The sequence below is a fragment of the Vulpes lagopus genome, chromosome 4 (genome assembly GCF_018345385.1).
Source record: "Vulpes lagopus strain Blue_001 chromosome 4, ASM1834538v1, whole genome shotgun sequence".
Classification (NCBI taxonomy): Eukaryota; Metazoa; Chordata; class Mammalia; order Carnivora; family Canidae; genus Vulpes; species Vulpes lagopus.
Genome location: NC_054827.1, coordinates 132,591,160 through 132,611,497, shown reverse-complemented (window position 1 = coordinate 132,611,497; position 20,338 = coordinate 132,591,160). Strand labels below are relative to the sequence as shown.

The window sequence follows — 20,338 nt, the reverse complement described above, 5'->3', positions numbered from 1 at the left end:
TGCTGGCATTGGGGGGCTAGGGAAACCCTGGAATATGATGGTTTTCTTCATCATAGATGGTGCTTTAGAGCTGGAAGCTGGACTTGGTGGAGGTCTACGCAGACGTCAGGCAGATACTATATTTTCACAGTAAATAAACATCATCAGGTAGAGAGCTACTTTAGGTCAGAGAGGAAAACATAAAACCCTAAAGCAGAAACTTCCCGTTGCAGACAAAAAAGACCCCCAGGGCAGAATTTCTCCTTCACTCTCAGTTACTTTGATTTGGGTATGGTTTTGTGTGGGTAATACATTTTCACTCTTGAGTTTCTTTCTCTCTTTCTTTCTTTCTTTCTTTCTTTCTTTCTTTCTTTCTTTCTCTCAAGTTATTTTCATTATGACTTCTTTGTTCTTTTGCAAAAAGCTAATGCTGCAGAATTGGGGCAGAGAGGGCTAAGAGAAGTCAATGAGTATAATTATACCTGGTAGGAAGTTAAGTGTTCAGATAATCTCAAAGTAACTTCAAGAGTATCCTTTGACTACAGTATTTTCTAGAAGTTTCCCTTACTTTCCGGAGATTAATGATGATGTCTTGTTGAGATGCAGGTAGGACTTGTACTTGAAGCTCATGTTTCTTTCTTTCTTTTTTTTTACAATGTGGCTGGGAATCCTAACCCAGAGCCATGGCTTTTCCTGCTCCAGATCCATCCTGATGGGAGATAGGCTCCAAGCCTTTATGCATCTACTCTTATTTTACTTGTTATTTGATACACCAGCATTCTTTCAAATACTTGAAAAAGTCATGGTAGTATGAACTATACTTACTTGTTGGTAATACTTTTTTGCACCTTCTGTATAATTAAGATGAGAATAAAACTACAGCTTGCACAAAGTGCTATAGAAAACAAAAGGTCCCACCTTTTAAAACCTTTATCATAAAAAATTTTGAAAGTACATAAAAGTAGAGAGAACAGACTAATATACCCCCATGTAACTGTCATTCAACAGTTCTTGACATCTTCCCACTTTTATTTTCTCCATCATCCTTATTACTTCTTGTTGTTGTCTTTTCTGGAATAATCTAAAATCCCAGGCAACATATTCAATTCACTTGTCAGATAGGACTTTAAAAATGTGTGACCACAATATGATTATCGCCTAAGAAAATTAGCAATACTTCCTTAATGTCATCTAATACCCACGCCATATTCAAACTCCTTTGAATATCTAAAAAACTGAAAAAAGGACTTAAAAAGCTCTATGAGCAAGAAGAGAGATGAATTTGAGACCTGTGTGGGAGGAGGCCGAGTTACTCAGTTTTGCTTGTCTTCTCTCCAAAAAGGAACCAGAAGCCAGAGAGAATGCTTCTAGGAATTTTAAACAATTTTAGCTCTCTAGATCTAGAAAAGTTCTGTCTTTGGACACTGTTGGGGACTCATAGAAATTCTCTATAGCTTAAAGGGAACTCAGATTAGCCTTTCTTTCCCTTCCAAGCCAAATTTAAAAAACAAAACAACATACATAGGGGTCTCTGGGTGGCTCAGTCGGTTGAGCATGTGATTTTTTTTAACACTATTTTTTTTTTTTAATTGGAGTTCGATTTGCCAACATATAGCATAACATCCAGTGCTCATCCCGTCAAGTACCCCCCTCAGTGCCCATCACCCAGTCTCCCCATCCTCCTGCCCACCTCCCTTTCCACTACCCCTTGTTCGTTTCCCAGAGCATGTGATTTTGACTCAGGTCATGATCTCAGGGTTGTGAGATCAAGCCCCACGTTAGGCTCCGTGCTCAGTGGGGGTCTGCTTGAGATTCCTTCTTCCTTTTCCTCTGCCCCTCTACCTCCTCAGGTTTTCCTCTCTCAATAAATAAATCTTTAAAACAACAACAACAGCACATACAAAGCACTTCAAAACACAGGTATACTGTAGAAATATTTTGAAATGCACATAAATAAGGAGAAGAAAATGAGAATCGCCTCCAATGCAAGGACGGTAGACAATCCACTTTCCCATTGGTATATAGTGCTCTGGGCTTTTTCATACCTGTGCAATCATACTGTACATACCATTTTCCAACCTGCTTTTACCCCTGCACATGTATTCTTACAACTAGTTCTCTTTTAACTTAAATAGTACCTATTTAGCTTAGGGAGATTTTGCCCTGGTCAGTTAACATACTTGTCACTGCTATTTTAAAGGGTATTGCTTGGGCTGCCTGGTGGCTCAGCGGTTTAGTGCTGCCTTCAGCCCAGGGCCTGATCCTGGAGACCCGGGATAGAGTCCCGCATCAGGTTCCCTGCATAGAGCCTGCTTCTCCCTCTGTGTCTTTGCCTCTCTCTCTCTCTCTCTCTGTGTCTCTCATGAATAATAATTTTAGGTCTCTAGACCTAAAAAAGTCCTGTCTTTGGACACTGTTGAAGACTCATAGAAATTCTCTATAGCCTGAAGGGAACTCAGATTAGCCTTTCTTTCCCTTCCAAACCAAATTTAAAAACAAAACAACACACACAGGGGCTTCTGGGTGGCTCAGTCGGTTGAGCATGTGATTTTTTTTTAACATTGTAAATAAGTTTTTTTTTTTTTAAAAAAGGGTATTGCTCAGAGGAATAAACTAATTTTTCCAAGAACCACCTGTTCTTACGTAATTTTCTCCCCATTATAAACAAAGCAGACAAGAACACTGTGTGTAAAGTCGATGGAAGAATAAGAACTATCTTTCTGCCACCACTTCTTCCCTTCCCACTCATTCACATTGTGATGTGGCCACAGGCCCCTTGGCTCTCTGGGAATCTCTCTGGGAATCTCTCTGGCTCATCAGTAGGCACCCCAATCTGAAATACAAAATTCTTCCTGGTCTCCCAGACTGGTCTTTCCTTCAGCGTTTCCTGTTTGCCAGTGGCTTCCTCCCGCCCCCCTTCCTCCCCCAGCCCCCAGGCCTGGGCCTCAGAATCTTCTCCCTGAAGGCCTGGGTGTTAGTTCTGCTGCAGGGATGTTGCTGGGCTCCTCTCCTACACTCTAGCCCTACAGCGTGCACTCTAGAGAAAGCCCTCCTCATTCCCAGCTCCGTATTACAGGAGCCCCCAAATGTGCCCCTCTGATCTCTGGCCCGAGGAACCCCTCCTCACATCCTCAGGAACGGGCTTCTGGAGCCCTGCTTGGTCTCTCTTCCTGGGAGCCCCGCTGAGCTGCTGGCCGACCTCCTTCGGCCTCCTTCCGTGTCCCTGAGTTTTTTTCTCTCACTGGTCCTCTTTCTCTTTCTCTTTCATCTCTGCGCATCTCAACTCAATTGTTTTAAGGGTCATGTTCTAATACCCTGGTCTGTACAAAGACTTTCTTGATTCCTGCCCGTGGCAAGTGGCACTTTTTTCCTTTGTTAGCGTTTTGTTTGTTCCTTCTTCACTCTTGCGGTTTATGGCTGGTATTGCCTTTAGACTCTAAATTTCCTGAGGGCAGGGACTGTGTCTCATTTAACTTGGAATCTGCTGCATGGTAGGGCACGATGCCTGATACATAATAGGCGCTCAGAAAGTCTAATGAATAGGTACTTGTTTAAGTTAAAAGAGAAGGGGTTGGCAAGACTATATGTGAGGCCTTGGGGATTTTAGTTGGCTGCAGAGCTCGAAGTATATACTGTTGATGCTGATAGGCCTGAAGCAATTTTGGATTATGTGAAAATGAATGCAGATTCATTTCCCATCATTCCCTCTGCTGCCTCTTCTCTCTCCCTAGCTAGCAACCCACAGTCCAGCCTCCTGGAACTACTCTTCAGTTCCCCAAACCAAACTTGTACTTTCATGCTGCTGGACCTTTGCACATGCTTCCCTCCCTTTCCATGCCCTTTATTCTTCTTTGTTTGTCAAAATCTTATTCATCCTACACCTCCAATGTCACTTTTTGAATGTAGGGTTTCCTGATTACCATTCCTTTCTCCCACCTCCAGAGAATTAATTACTTCCTCTTCCAGGTTTTATAGTACTGGTTTATGTCAACATCATCAAGCAGTTACTATTTGAGCATGTCTATTTTGCTCCAGGCACTTTTTCAGACTCATGACATTTACCAGTTTCTAATAATTTTACATCAACCCTTCTAGGGGAATAATAATAACGGGAGATATACTTCTGTAAGACTCACTCTGTGGCATGTACCATTTTATGTACTTCACATTCACTAACCCATTTAATTCCATACAACAACCTTTGTAAGGGAGATGTTATCGACATATAGTTGCTTATTTACAGTTGAAGAAACTAAGACTTAGAGGGGTTAAGTACCTTTCATAGATCACATAGCCAGTACTTAGTGGAGCTGGGTGGCAGTATGATTCTGGAATCCATATCTTAATCATTATGCTGTATTGCCTCTACCGACAAAGGAACTGAAGCTCAGAGAGGTTAAGTAATTTGCTCAAGACCACCCAGTAAGTGTCAGAGGTTGGAGCCAAGCCCAAGCTTGTCTGACCCCAGAGTCCATGCTTCCTTTTCTTACTCTGAACTGCGTCTCTTTGTAGCAGGGTTGTCAAACTTTTTCTGTAAAGGACCAAATGGTAAATATTTTAGGTTTGGTGAGTCATAATGTCTCTGTTGTGAGATTGTATTGGAGCAAGAAAGCAGCTATAGATAATACTAAATGAAAGGCCATGACTGTGTTCCAATAAAATATTATTAATGGACACTGGAATTTGATTTTCATATAATTTTCACATGTCATGAAATAATCTTTTGACTTTTTTCAATCATTAAAAAATATAAAAACCTTTTTTGATTCATGGGCCATACAAAAAACACATGGTGAGTTTGGCCTGTGGGCAAGCAGTAGTTTGATAATTTTGTTTTACAGCAACATTACATCATAGAATGGTTAGATATCATGTATTGGCCTTTGCTTTCTCTTTCCTTGAACAGTTCAGCTTGGCCCTCAAACATACGTGCCCAACTGAGAAAATGTAAGTCCTTTGGAAATGAAATTCATATTCTTCAGGAAGAAGTTCAGAGATCATGTGGCCATCTATGAGCATGCCCTGAGCAGACTTCACCCCTAACTCCAAGCAGTTTTTCATAATGTGCCTTCTATTACTTTGGGGAAAGCTGTAGTAGCTACCTTTTCCCAGCCACCTTAGTTCTGAGATGAGGTTTTGGTGTTCCTTAATGGTGCTCTGGGCCTTGTTCATTACCTGGATCAAGCTGGGAACTCTAGTCCAGTTGTGACAATCTGATTATTGTGCTCTCCCCAGAGTGGAAGGGACCAGTCTGGGCAGGGTGGCTGGAACAGAGGAGAGGAAGGGTGCCCTGCTTCCTGCTTGGCCTGTGGGTCAGAGGAGCAGGGCTCTTGGCTTAGAGGTTTCAAGGCTCAGAGCACTGAGATAATGGGAAGTTTCAGTGCTTGGTGGTGCTTCATTTTAACTCAATTATGGTAGGATGAAATAGAGTTTAGAATTAGGAATGTAAATATTGCTTAGACACCTGACTTTGGAGAACATATATTAAAAGTTGCAAACCAGCATCTCGCAAGCAAAGTTTCAGAACAAAACCCGTTTGAAACAGAGATCGTCTTTGTATAAAAATAAACTGAGGGGTAACTGGGTGATGAATATTAAGGAGGGCACTTGATGTAATGAGCACTGAGTATTACATACAACTGATAAATCACTAAATTCTACCCTTGAAACTAATAATACAGTATATATCAACTAAATTGAATTTTAATAGAAAATAAAAAGAAATTAACTGAGGGGCACCTAGCTGGTTCAGTCATTGGAGCATGTGATTCTTGATCTCCGAGGGGCGGAGGGGGGGGTGCATTTGAACCCCACATTGGGTATAGAGATTACTTAAAAATAAAATCTTTAAAAAAAATTTCCCTCTTTGATTCTGAAGGGGAATTCAATCATTATTTGTAGCTATTAGAAACATGCTAAGGGGAATTATTAAAGTAGGGTTGAAAATTAGTGAAACGAACTCATGTAAGATGAAACTCAAGATAAATTACTACTTGAAAAGTTGGCTGCAAAGGCAGTGATCTCACTTTTAAAAATACTTTTTTTCCGAAGTTTGATCCACATACAGAGAAGTGAGCACATCGTAGGTCTGTATCTGGGTGAATTTTCACAAACTGAACACACTTGTGCAACTAGCTTCCCGATCAAAGAACAGCACACTTCTTGTAACATACCAAGAACTGGTTTGTTTGTAGGAGAAGAATAGGGATCTGGTTGGAAGAGGTGGCTAAAGAAAGTATCTTGAAACTGGGTTTGCACTGGAAGCATAGTTGTATTTGAGATGCTCGGGCTCAGGCTGGTGGGGACTGCAGGCTGAGGGTGACACGTGGAGCTGCCACAGCTTTGGGTGGGACTCTCATGAGGGTTCACTCTGCCTCTGCCATTTGCTTGCCGTATGATGGTAGGCAAGATTCTCAACCTCCCCGAAGTGTCTACAGTTCTGAAACAGTAATCTCTATGCAGACAGCAACTCTTTTGTTCACTAGTACTCTCTGAGGGCTTGTTATGGTGCCTGCCACACAGGAAGCCCTAAACAAATGTTTTTAAAAATGAATAAAACAACTAATGAATAATACAAAGTACTTGGTACAGTCCCTGGAAGATGCTGAATAATGTAAATGAAAGTTACAAAACAACCATTGACCCAGTAATAACATATTTGTGAATATATCCCCCAAGAAATCATCCCACGCAAAAGTAACTTGCATCTATGTATATGTGCATAGATATATTTTATATGTAAAATAGCACGGTTGCTAATTATGGTGCAATGCTGGGGAAGTGACTCGGAGACCCCGCTGACCAGGGAGTATGGCTGGGCAATTATGAACTGTTGAAGCGATGGGAAGCTATCTAGCTAAAACCTGGCAAATGTGTAGACTATGTTGAAAATCAACATTTAAAAGAAAATCTGAGAAAATTTTGAGAAGACATCTATGTGTATATTTATTAGAGAATGAAATGGAGTAAGAATTTGGAGTAATAACATTTAGAGACGATTACACTTTTTTTTTTTATTAAGTTGCTTCAGAGTTTTTGGACTGGCCCACTCACCCCCACGCGCCCAGCCAAGGGAAAGGAAATGAAGCACCCAATCCTGTTGCCAGGTGGGGAGCTCTCTGTGGGCTCAGCCATCTGGAGCAAGGCCTGCTCTTGCTGTGATGTCCTTGCTAGACTGTAGGGGGGTCACTGATGGAAGTTCTGGCGGGAGAGGAATCGCCGAAGAGCATGATGCTTTCTTAATCATCTAAGTGTGTTCAATTTGTGGTCGAATCAATTTCCTTAATGAATGAATTGGCTGCCACTAGTGCAGGTCCTTTGCCCAAAGCTCTTTTGAGGAGGATGACTTTTAGATGTATTCCCTGTAATTGAGAGGCCACCCTTGGTTCATATTTTTCAAAAAATGTAGCTTGAGGATTCCATCAGCATTTCAACATAAGCTGCCTCAATCAAAGGCCAGATAACCCAGAACTTGCAATAATAAGTTAATAATGGTCATAATTTCCCCTTAGTTTTATATTGTGCTCTACAGTTCTGAAGAGGCTGTGTGTGTCTCCCAATAAATGAAAGGGTATTTCTGAATGTACAGTTGTGTAAAAGTCCAAGCACAAATTGTTGCTGTGTTATTATCATTTCCACCTGATTTTTATCAGCCCCCTGCAAAGAAGGGAAGGCAGATCTTATTCCAGTTTTGCAGAGGAGGGATAAGCACAAGATGGCCAACTACTTTATCAGGGTGCAATGATGGTCACATGAGGGGTCTGCGAGGACATATTATGACAACACAGAGAGGACTTCTGATCTAGCAGTGGGTCAGGTCATCAGAGAACATTTTCCAGAAAGGTGTGGGAGTTGGGGGGATGAGTGAGGGCAAATAGAGAAGCACAGAGTATGTCCAAAGAAGGATCACTAGGAAGAACGGGTGTCTGTTAGTTGGGACAAGAATCAAGGCCAGAGTGAATCCGAGATTTCCTGCTGGATAACCCTCAGCTTTCCAGGAGATGACGTGGATTAGGGCACCTTGTCCCTATGCCCTCCCTCTCGTCTGCCTTTGTCCTTTTGAGGCGGTAGACAGAAGCTCCCTCCTTTCATGGTTGGTTGCCTTTGGGAAATGAAGCCTAGTCCCCACGTTCCCTCCTGTGTGAACCATCCGGGACCCTTGAAGGGGTTCCTTTCTGTGAAAATTATGAAAAAGAAGAGAAAGGGAGACAGAAATCAAGTCACTGTGACCTGAAAGCTTCTGAGATTGAAGGTTCGTTTGGTTCCAGTGTGACTTAAGTCTTCCCAGGGTCACTTGGTGGCATCACTCATGATGCTGTTTGAATTCACTCTCAGTAACTCTTCTGCGTGAAGAGAGAGAATTGGGGCACCCCTGCCGGTTAGCCACTTGTGTAGCACCACTGAAAAACCGCACCTATTTTTCACCTCCAGGCCCTTGTAGGGAGAATTTCTCATTTTAGAGGAAATTCCACTGAAAGCACGTCCACTCCTCTTCCATGCTGATGGTGGGACCCACAGAGGCTCTTTTGCAGGACATACCAGCTGGAGATGATCTGTCATGTTTATATAGGGTTGTGCTCCAACCTGGATGGAGGCCCTCCCCTTCCCTCTCCCAGCTCCATATTTAGCCATCTGCTCAAGGCCACATGTGTCACCAAGGTTTATCGTCTGCCTTTACTGCTACAGAACGATACAGAGGTTAATGTTCTTGTATTCACTGAGGCAGGTCATGAAGCTTTCTCCTTTGGCCTCAGCTTTAATGGAACCACAGAGAAAGCTAATCTTGTCTAACTGATTTATAGTTTGGGAAACTGAGGCTCTGAGGGCTGATTTGATGTGCCTCTGTCTGGCTGGGAATGAAAGGCACTGACTCTTGGAAACTTGGTAGGTGGCAAAGCTCACATGGGAATTTCTTTGTTCACATCATATTTTTGTTTTCATGTGGCAAGAAATCCCCCTTTTCTTGGTCATCATGACTTGCTATAAGATATACAGGGCAGTCTTTGGCAGAGAAACCTCTATCGTGCTACTTCTAATTCCCCACTTATAATTAATCATTGTTTAGCACTGTATTTAGTAATTATTATTTGACAATGATATTAACAATAGGGACTATTTGCTGTATGTTTGCTATGTGTTGACTATGTACATACAGTATGTTATATTATGCACTATGCTAGGGATTTTTATACTTAATGCTCTCAGGAACCAGGTGATGTGGATATTATTACATCGATTTATAGAGGAGGAAATGGAGAGTTAGGGAGGTTAAGAAACTCTGCTAAAACTCTGTTGCATAGGTGGTTGGTTGGGAGCCAGGATTCAATTCCAGATCCATCCAACTTTAAAGCTGGTGTTCTTAACAATTTTGCCTCATTGACTTCTTATTGCAGGTACTTACTCCGGAAATTTGGCTTTTAGTCCATCAATCTATTAGAAAGATTTTATTTAATAACCAAAAGCCTGACACATGAATATTTTTTCCTAGTTCCAGTCCTGCTCCATTGGCATTAAAATAAAACTAAAAAATGTCTTAAAAGGTCTTGGTTTTGGACCATGTAATGGGGGGGGGGGAGGTCACAAACGCATATATTTAAGTCATCTGTTGGTCTAAACAGCTAAAGTCTGAGACCTGACAAAGCCCCCCAAGGAGATCATGCTCAAAGGTCTGGTGACAAAGAGGTAGGTATCCAGGACCATGATGCATGCGAGTGACCCATTGTGAGTCTTTAGATAGAGTCTAGCTGAACAGTTGACATCCCAGCCCCTGTGCCATGGACATTCAATATTTGGCATTTTATTTTTTTTACTTTTATTTTTTTTAGAGAGAGAGCACACACAAATGTGAGATTGGTGGGTGGAGGGGCAGAGGGAGAGGGAGAAAGAAAGAATCTCAGGCTCCCCAGTGAGCAGGGAGTCCCACATGGGGCTTGACCTCAGGACCCTGAGACCACGACCTGAACCCAAACCAAGAGTCTGATGCTTAACTCATTGAGCCTCCCAGGTCCCCCAATATTTGGCATTTTAAATAAATAGTAGTGGGAATACATAACATGATGGTTCCCTATTGGCCCCATGTGCCAGGTTCTGTGCTAAGACAGAGTCTCCACATGCTGAATATTTACAATAATTGCATAAAGAGGTACTTTTCTAATTCTCATTTTTATGAAGAAACCATGGCTCTAAGAGACTAGGTAACGTGGTCAAAGTCACCAGCTCATGTACCGTTAAAAAATGAATATGTGAAAATCATGCAAATTATGTATTTGATTAACTCATTTGCAAAGACTATTATGTCTAATTAAACAAACAGAGACTATAGGTTAATAAGAATAAAGACTTCTTGGAAGGGAATGGCAAGATTTAGAAGAGTGATTTTTTAAAAATTATGTTTTGAGGGGTGCCTGGATGGCTCAGTCAGTTAAGTGGCAAGCTCTTGGTTTCAGCTCAGGTCATGATCTCAGGTCCTGAGATTGAGCCCCACACAGGACTCCCTGTTCACTGGGGAGTCTGCTTGAGAATTCTCTCTCTTCCTCTCCCTCTGCCCCTTCCTCCCTTCTCTAAAATAAATAAATAAATAATTTTTAAAATTATGTTTTGAGGCAAACCTATACATTGCTTTACATGTGACAGGTCAGAAATACTGCCAGTGGGGGAGGTTATAAGCCCAGATTGTATTAATAACCTTTACTCTGAATTTTGGTCTAAAAGACCTTTCCTTTGTCTAAGGCTGGGCTGGCCTGCTATGACGTCCCTCTGCAGACAGGACACTGTCTCCAAGGCTGAGCTCATCGTCTGGAGCTCTCACACCTGTGGTGAATGAGAATGTATTTGACCCTTCCACAAAATTCAGATGCTGTCATATTTATGCAGCCCAGTTTAAATGACCCGCACTGAATGGGGTTGCTTTTAAGCAAGGTATTTTGTATCACCAGGGCCTAGCAGAGTTCCTTATACGTAGGTGGCTGTTTCGAAATGTTGGGAAAAAAGAACTAATTCAATCCACACAACATCTCTGAGAAGGGGTTCCTCAGTTTATCACATTCTTGCAGATGTGTATACTGAGCTCGGAGATGAAGTCATGTGCTTCAGTTTACGTATTCATATCGGTTATGGAGCTCGATGTCAGATACAGACAGTGCCAAGGACAGTGTCACTTCTATTGCCTCTGTAGCCGATTTTTGGCAAAACCTCAAGAGAAAAACCACAGCAAATTTTTAGAGTTCTGGTGATTTCTTTTTCTTTTCTCTGACCTCAGCACGAATTCCCACATAAACCAAGGACTGGCTGATTAATCAATAAATGAAGGGAAGTGCTTCTTTTGTCACTCATTACACTTCTTTTTCTTTCAGTTCCCAAAGTGGCTGGGATCCATTAGAAACTGAAGCTACCGTCTACAGCCTTCCCCACTTGGGGCAGAAGCCGGTAGAGAGAGCTGTTCCTGTTCGAGACGGTGCTGTTGGAAAGTGAGCATTCACACATCAGGTTGCTATTGAGGTTTTTTTCATGTTGATATCAGAGCAGTTGCTGGTGTTTTTATCACTAAGCTGATTTAGAGATAAAACCAGCTTCTGCTTCTTGACTGGGTGGAGTTGTGGGCGTCTGTGATGGGGGAATGTGGACAGTGGGTTGGCTACACGGAGGTGAGCCATGTGTTTAATCAGCGTGTCAATGAGGAAGCCCCCGTCTTTAAAAAGGGAAAGGGGAGCCCTGGGTGGCTCAGTTAGCTGAGCATCTGACTCTTAATTTCGGCTCAGGTCATGATCTCAGGGTCGTGGGATCGAACCCTGAGTCAGGCTCTGCGCTGAGCATGGTTCCTATTTGGGATTCACTCTCTTCCTCTGCTTCGCCTTAGAGCCCCCACTTGCATGAGCGAGCACGATCGCTCTCTCAAAAAAAAAAAAAAAAAAAAAAAAAAAGAAAGAAAGTCTCAATTTTCTCTCTTTCTCTTGCAGTTGAAGACCAGCCTTGGGAGGTTTTCAATGTAGCTCGTGCTCACCTTCAGATGGACGGAAAGAGTTGCTGTCTGAAGTCCTGAGAACACCACCCAGTCTGGGTTTCATCCCCTGTGTTAAATGGCATTTGCTTCAGCAGCCCACTGAGGGCTCTTTTACTTGGGATTCTGAACTTGTAACTGGGAATCCAGGCTGGGAAGATGCTGAGTTCCATCAAGTGTGTGTTGGTGGGAGATTCTGCTGTGGGGAAAACCTCTCTGCTGGTGCGCTTCACTTCAGAAACCTTTCCTGAGGCCTACAAGCCCACGGTGTATGAGAACACGGGTGTAGACGTCTTCATGGATGGCATCCAGATCAGCCTGGGCCTCTGGGACACAGCCGGTAATGATGCCTTCAGAAGCATCCGCCCCCTGTCCTACCAGCAGGCCGACGTGGTGCTGATGTGCTACTCTGTGGCCAACCATAATTCTTTCCTCAACCTGAAGAATAAGTGGATTGCTGAAATCAGGAGCAACTTGCCCTGCACCCCGGTGCTGGTGGTGGCTACCCAGACTGACCAGCGGGAGGTGGGGCCCCACAGGGCCTCCTGCATCAATGCCATAGAAGGAAAAAAACTGGCCCAGGAAGTGAGAGCAAAGGGCTATCTGGAGTGCTCAGCCCTCAGCAACCGGGGGGTTCAGCAGGTGTTTGAGTGTGCCGTCCGAACTGCCGTCAACCAAGCCAGGAGACGCAACAGAAGGAGGTTTTTCTCCATCAACGAGTGCAAGATTTTCTAACCTCCCAGAGACTTCGCCCACGCTCGTTTACTCCCTGCAAAGACGAATAGGGACAGAGAGAGCAGGCGAGCCAGCAGGGACTCATGCTCTTCCTAGGTACGTCCTGCACAGCACCTCCCTTAGGATACAGTTGGTGATGAGACTTGGCTGCTGGCTGTTTTCATGAAATACACTCTACAAATGAGCCGCTTGCCCAGTCCGATTAGAAGGTTCTGTAATGAAGATTTCCGTCTTTGATTAAAAAAGCAAAATAGTCACTGTAATTTTGTTTTTTGTTTTTTGTGTTAGTCACTGTAATTTTGGATGATGAAGTGAGGTTTTCAAAGCAGTCCATATTTAAAGACACATTTTATTTAAGTAATAACAAAATGTATAGCTCTTGTATAGAGTTAGTTTTTACTTTTGGAAAGTCTTTCCCTACATGCTCCCAAACACAAACTACTGGTTGAATGAAATAGTCCTTTGGCTCATAGTGTTTTCCCCCGAACTAGTGATTTCGTTGAGACCACCTGCCTCCTAGATATTACTAGGTCATCAAATTTTAAAATGACCATAGCTTGATCCTTGCAATTAATTTTCCATTCACCTGTTATTCAGAGTTGTATGTACAACACAGTTCAATAACATAAGATTCTTTAATGCTGCCTAATTAAAAATTAAAATTTTAAACAGCCGGCACTAGATTTCCCTGTAATTATATTTTTAAAGGCATTTCTTATTTATGAAACTATCTTTTACCCAAAGACGTCCAAGTGTGCACTAAGCATTCCTCCTTCATTCACCAAAATAGACGGAAGGAAAACCTTCCAGGTAGGGAATCAGACTGCTCCAATGGAACAGAAGTGAGGAAGTCTCACTTTCATTTCAGGAACTGGTGCACTTTGCCTGCTTCTTCCAACACCATGGCTCCTAGCTGGTTGTAGGTCTTCTGAAGAAGAGCAGGCTCCAATTTCTATATGACAGTAATTTAGCAAATTTGCTATTTGAGTGCTAAACTGAGCTGGCATGGCAACATGATTTATTAATGTTAGGATCCAATCCAAGTAATTGAGAAGATGTCTACCTACATATGTGTAAGGGGGAAAAAGATAGGGACTTACAATTTTCATTATTTCATGAATATGAAACACCTGAGTGAAAAAAAAACCCCACAAATTCCAAGCATAGGAAACAAGCAAACTGTATAGCAATTGTTCAGATAATGAAAAGTTATCAGGAGAAATATTGAATACAGAAGGACATACCTCCTCCCCCCCCAACCCCATTCTATCCAATAGCTTAAAATCAACAGTATTGCTCAGCTGTTAAAATTGAGATAGAGGACTATGTAACTGGAGGGAGAAATTGTCAAGGTGGCCGCCCAGGTATATCATTTGCTCACCTAATTGAATAAAACTTAGACCTACTCTGAACCACATTTGTTGAAGTACATCATTGTTTTAGCACAACATGGCCATTGTATACAGATTGTAAGAGAGTTGGCATGAATGACTGTGAATAACTTATGTTAACATAATTAACCTGATTTTTTAGTTTCCTGATATGCTCAGTCCTTTATGCTATAATCAGTGTAAAAATCAGATTTTTGCTCATCCCCAGATTCCTTTCTCCTTCTCCTCTTCTCTCATTCACATCCAGGAAAAGGCCTGGTACCTGGATCTTACTCTCTGGGGGCTGGCGTTCCCTTAATTCCCTGGGACTGACATATCTGCCATCACCCAGACGTCTCCAGCCCTCTGGTCTGGTGGCTTGTCCTCACCTCTATGTCACCCGTGTGCCTGGCTTAAGAGCACCTGCATCCAACTCTCTTCACTGCACGTCCAGAGGGCTGGGGGGCTTGAAAGCTAACAGGCAAGAGAGGTGAAGACAGATCATCTGTTCTGATTTCCCTGTTGATCTTGATCCTCTCCTCCAACATAATGAACAGTCTTAAATCATTCATGTAGGTTCTCCTTCAGGGCTGGTCTTTAGGGTGGAGGGGTATTTAACATGTTAGCAGGAATGAATTTCTACTTACTAATATTGGCTATCTGTAGGCTTTTCGTTCGTTTTTGTTGAAGGAAGGTGGAAGAGGGGGTTGTCTGAAAATGGGAGGGCCCAGGACCTGATTCTAAGTTGAGGGAAGAGGAAGGAGGTGATTCCACAGTGGAAGGGGAGGAAGACAGGAAAGCCAGAGAGGGCTCAGTCAAATGGCTTTGCCTTCACCTGGGCAGGCACACATGTACGTGCTCTGCCTGTTGGCTGGAACCAAGCTTCAAGACTCCCTCTGGGTGTCCTCACAGGTGAGACTAGGAATCCATGTATAAGTCCTCCTCAGGGACCTGGCTGAAGTTTAGGCCAACTGGTGTCTGTCTCACTTGCTGGACTGTGGGTTCTCAAAGGCAGAGGCACCTCCTATGCATCTTAGTGTCCCCAGGGCCAGGCCCATGGAAGGAACCATAGCTAAACAAAGTAGTGTTGGATTGACTTGGAAAGAGAGCTAGGATTTGGGCTGCTATGCTGTGAGGTGGCTATGAGGAGGAAGCAGGCGCTTGCCAGCCTAGCGAGGTGGGAAGTGAAGTCATCATGTTCGAGTCCACACGGTGTATGTTCTACATGAGTGTGTATATATTTTGTCTGCCTAGATTCAGGCATATGTTTCTTGCACTTCAAAACTCACTGTACCATGTTGTAGACTATTATGTGTGGATTCTTAACTGTTCCAAGTGGCAACATTAAATATGCTCATTTACATTAAAGACTTGATTTGAGTGCTTGAGTAATTCATCCTATTCAGTGTTACTTTATATTGACTGCCTAAATGGGGCAGCAGATGGGCACCTGGGTGGCTCAGTAGGTTGAGCATCTGACTCTTGATTTTGACTTAGGTCATGATCTTGGGGTCATGAGATTGAGCCCAGCACTGGGGAGCTTGTCTAAGATTCTCTTTCAGTCCTCTCTGTGGCCTCCTCCCCCGCCCCCCACTGCCACCCTCTCACACTCTCTCTCTCTAAAGATAAGTAAATGGGGCAGTAGAATCGAGTGTGATGAAATTAGGCTGAGCAATAAGAAAGCCAAAAGCATCCTAATGGTTCAAGTTAATTGAGTGCTTCAGGTGTGCCAGGCACTATCTAAGCACTTGAGTGTGCATAATCTTATCAGATGGTGTATAGGTGGCCACACTAATAAATACCATCTTACACGAGGAAACTGAGGCTTGGCATGTTGATGTGACAAATCTAAGGCCAGAGAGCAGATGAGTGACAACACCAGGGGCCTTGAGCAGATCTGTATGACTACAAAGCTCTGCTCAAAACTGCTATGCCCCATTTCCTCCCAGAACAGCCCAATTGTATGTATGGCTTTGCCACATCCGATCTCATGCAGCCTTGTAGACCCCACCCCTGCCAGTCAGGTGGCTTATATCTTAAAAATATTTTTTAATAAAATATTCCAATCTGATCTCAGTCCTCCCTTTTTATTTTCATTTCTGGTAATGAAAACAGGATCCTCCTTATTAACAGAGCATCATCATTTGCAAAAAGCCCCTGCTCTAACCCTTGGCTTATAAGTACAATTTCATAGGTTGATTGTGAAACGGCAGAGATGAAATATATTATATGATGCTATAAAAGGTTGGAAACAATTCTCTTTTTCTTATTTCACTTTTCCATCTCTCAGGTTTCACATATTTCCTGTGAATGAGGGAGTGACAGGGGAGAGAAGAGCCTGGTTCTTTCCTTTTAAGGCTTTGGTAGTGAGGAAGGGCATTTATCGAGTATGCGATCTGGAGAATTATGATAGGCAGAGGGGACAGGCCATGTGTGAGTGCTCATCCTGAATGCCAAGAAGGCAATCCTATGAGTTGAGTTGGATCAGAACAGCTCAAGGGTGGGCCTTATTTTTGCTCAGATTGTATCTGTTCTGTTAAACCAAAATATAATCATTGGCTAAGATCTTGAGCAGTTTTTTTTTTTTACCAGAAAAGATAAAATGAACCCTAGAATTTACTTGTGATATAACTTCATTAAGATTACTTGATTCAACCTGAAGTCCACATCAACTTTTTTGATAGATTCTAAAATATATTCTGACACTGAACGTAATGCTTAATGGCAAGTAAAGAGCCATCAGGAGGGAGTAAGATGCCAGATGATTATGGTTTATCTTGAAGTCAGAAGATCTGGGTCATGTGTGTCTTTCAGTCTCAGTCTCCCTGTCTTAAAAAAGGTACTTATGCCTGGGTTACTCTAAGAATTAGTACAGTAATGATTGTGGAAGTGCTTTATGTTTGTAAACTGTTGTTGAACTGGTGGTGTCATTATGTTTTGGGGGGGATTCTTATGTAGAAAGAAAGAGTATGTTGATTAATCTGAAAAAGCAAAAGAAGAGTTCAAGAATTGTGTGTCTTCTGATGACATATTTATATTTAAGAAGCTCTATTACCCATAATATATAATCACCCCCCCACTATGAATCAATAAGAAAAAACAGCCTAATCTAAAAATGGATATTTCTCAGAAGAGGAGATATGCATGGCCTGACCAATAAACAATAGAAAAAGTGCTCAATTAACATGAGTAGCCGGGGAAATGAATATAAAATCCACATTGAAATATCATTTTCATACCACTATATTGGCAATTAATTAAAAAGTATCACTACCAAGTCTTGGCAAGGATGTGAAACAACTGGAAATCTTACATGATGTTCTTGGGAGTGCCAATTAGTATAACATTTGGCAACACTTAGTAGTGCTGTGTAGCCTATATCCTTGACGTAGAAATTCCATTCCCTAAAAATATACTTGCATAGATTTCCTGGGAAGCATGTATGAGAACGTTCTTACCGTCATTGTAGGTAATAACAAAAACTAGAAAAAACTCAATGTCATCAACCAAAAGTGACTAACTTTAGTATATCACACGCAGAATACTATACAACAATAGAAGTGAATTAATTATAGCTGCATATATCAATACTGGTGAATGTAAACAATGTTGAAAAATCAAGTAGCAAAATAATATATACAATATGATTCCGCTTAATGAAATTCAAATGCAAGCAAAACTTAACAATATAATATTTAAAGTAATAAAAAAAAAACCTTTTAAAGCATGGGAATGATTAACACAGCGTTGAAATAAGTGGTTACCTTTTTCTGGGCAGGGAAGGGAATATGCCTGAGCAGGGTCACCCAGGGGTGTCACAAACATTAGTAATGTCTCATTTCTTAGGTTTGAGAAGTAGGTACATGAGTGATCATTTAATTTTTTCTGTTATTTAGTCTTCAAAAATATTCTTATGTGTTTTATACACTCTATGGTGTGCCTGATACCATTCATAATTTTAAAATATTTTTAAAAGTTCAGATTCTACAGTAAAATTTGGATTTGAATTCCAAAGCTGGAATTTAACAAATCTGAATTTAAATTCCAAAGCTAGATTTGAATTCCAGCCCTGCTACTCACCACCTTTGCAGCCTCATGTAAGTTAACTAACCTGTTTGTACATCAGTTTCCTCCTCTGTAAAATGGAGACAACATTACAGGGCAGGGAGGATTAAAGGAATTTGTATAGGTAAAAGCTGTACAATGTCTGGCACATAGTAAATGTTCAGTAAGTGGCAGCTTTGTCGTTTATCTCTCACATTACCTACCTCAGAGCTGGGAGGACCCTTCTGTTTTGTGAATGAAGACACTAAGATCTTGGGACTTAGATCAACACTTGCCCAAAGCTCCGCAAGTTGGTAGCAAACCTAGAATGCCTCACTCTTCCTACCAACCTTTTGGGTACTCTTTTCTCTAAGCATCATGAGTAGAGAGATTTTCTTTCCCTTGTTCACTTTTCATAAATCTGCTTTTCAATCCAGGTTTCCAGTACTTTATAATTTGCCGTATTGTTTCTTAACACAGAGCAGGTGCCTCTAGTGTCTTACAGAGGGATCAACAGAAGCTCAGTTCCCTGAAAGGAAACAGATCTCTGTTCATTTATTTATTCATTCAGCATTGACTAAACTCCTTAGCTTCTCTATGGGGGGCGGGATTCAGAGAAATTTGGAGACTTTATAAGAGGTAATGACCGAGCACATCCCCATCATTGGATTTACCATGTTGTTTCATAATTATGTGTTCTTTCCCCCATCGGACCATGACCTTAGCACCACTACTGGAAATAGCCAAAGTTCCTGCTTTTGTGGAGTTTAGTAGCCAGTTGGGTAGGGATAGGTATGTCTGTGTAGTTAATTAGTATGTAAGCAAAGCAGATAAATGTGGATGGGTGATCAGTGCTATAAAGAAAATGAATTAGGAACAGGGAGAGAGAATATTCGGTAGTTTATTGTTTTGAGAAGCCTGGATGGCATAGATATACCACATCATTTAAAAATAAACGACTCCTTGGGACGCCTGGTTGATCCGAGGCGGGGTCCTGGGATCGAGTCTCACGTCGGGATCCCTGCATGGAACCTGCTTCTCCCTCTGCCTATGTCTGCCTCTCTCTCGGTGTCTCTCATGAATAAATAAATAAAATCTTTAAAATAAGTAAAAATAAAAACAAACCACTCTTGCATCACCTGGGTGGCTCACTGAGTTAAGCATCTGCCTTCGCTGTCTCAGGTAGTGACTGCTGGGTTCTGGGATCGAGTTCTGACCCATGCCAGGTTCCCTGCTCAGTGGGGAGTCTGCTTCTCCTTCTCCCTCCCCCCATCCAGCCCAGCCCCCTTGCTCCTGCTGTCTCATAAATAAATAAATAAATAAATAAACAAACAAAATCTTTAAAAATTTTAAATACACACACACACAAAAACCCCAACCACTCCTCTGAAGAAGCCAGCAGGCTTAACTTTTTCTTTCTTGTCCCCGAGAGAGGGACACACGTGCTTTTCGCAACCATCAGCGTTCTGTCCCCAGTTCCCTTCACAAGTGCCAGTCCTCGCTGGGGGTTCCAGCCCACCCGCCAGAGGGGTTAGCACAGTTCCCAGGCCTGGCCAACAGGCTGGCACAGACGGTGACAAAACTTACAGAAGCAGGGGAGTGCTGGGGCCTCCACAAGCAAGCCGTTTCCCCCGGATTCTGAAAACAAGGAAGGAAATGACTAGAACGCAGAGTCTAGATAGGACTCGAAGTAGCGCCCAGAGCCTCCTGCTGGGCCCCAGGAGCGGTTCGAAGAATCCACGGGCAAGGTCGCAGCGCCCGGGAGCCCGCCTGCCGACCCGAGGCCCGGCTGGCCCTTCCGGAGAGAGCACAGGGAGGTGCTTTTTTTAAAAAAAGCTTCAGAAAGTCCCCAGTAATCACCGCAGATGCACTTCTCAAATACATGTCCTCTCTCTCCTCCTCTTCCTCTTCAGCATTTTCTCTCTGCAGCCAGGTACCCGCCCCCCCATCCCTGATTGCTCCAGGGTCTGGAATGGGGCCATGGCCATGGGAGAGCTGGGCTCCATCCCTTGAGTGGGCCCTTCCTCACTCTCATCATCTCACATACTCATTCCGACAGCTCTTTCGCAATGTCCGAGGGCTTTCCAGTGTCTTACTGTAATAATTGCCAGTATTTACTCAGCACTCCGGACGTTATCAAGCACTTCATGGACATCGTCTCACATGACCTCACAACAATGCTATGGGGTTTTTATTGGGCTCATTTTGCCGGTGA

At 42.6% G+C, this 20,338-nt stretch overlaps 1 protein-coding gene and 1 long non-coding RNA gene across 2 annotated transcripts in view; both read left to right on the top strand.

Annotated features, from left to right (window-relative positions):
• LOC121489965 overlaps window positions 1-11,455 on the top strand; it is a 41,692-nt gene extending 30,237 nt beyond the window's left edge. The window contains exon 3 of the long non-coding RNA XR_005987466.1: window positions 11,331-11,455. This is a non-coding gene — a long non-coding RNA (uncharacterized LOC121489965). The remainder of the gene's footprint in view (window positions 1-11,330) is intronic.
• Window positions 11,456-11,935: 480 nt separating this feature from the next.
• RHOH (ras homolog family member H) lies at window positions 11,936-14,121 on the top strand. Its single transcript, XM_041753460.1, has one exon. The coding sequence runs from the start codon at window positions 12,134-12,136 to the stop codon at window positions 12,707-12,709; it is 576 nt and encodes a 191-aa protein (XP_041609394.1). The 5' UTR covers window positions 11,936-12,133; the 3' UTR covers window positions 12,710-14,121.
• The last annotated feature ends 6,217 nt before the right edge of the window (window positions 14,122-20,338 follow it).

What these genes read in the sequence shown, in the direction of transcription:
- RHOH (XM_041753460.1), top strand. Translation starts at nt 12,134, where the DNA reads ATGCTGAGTTCCATCAAGTGTGTGTTGGTGGGAGATTCTGCTGTGGGG.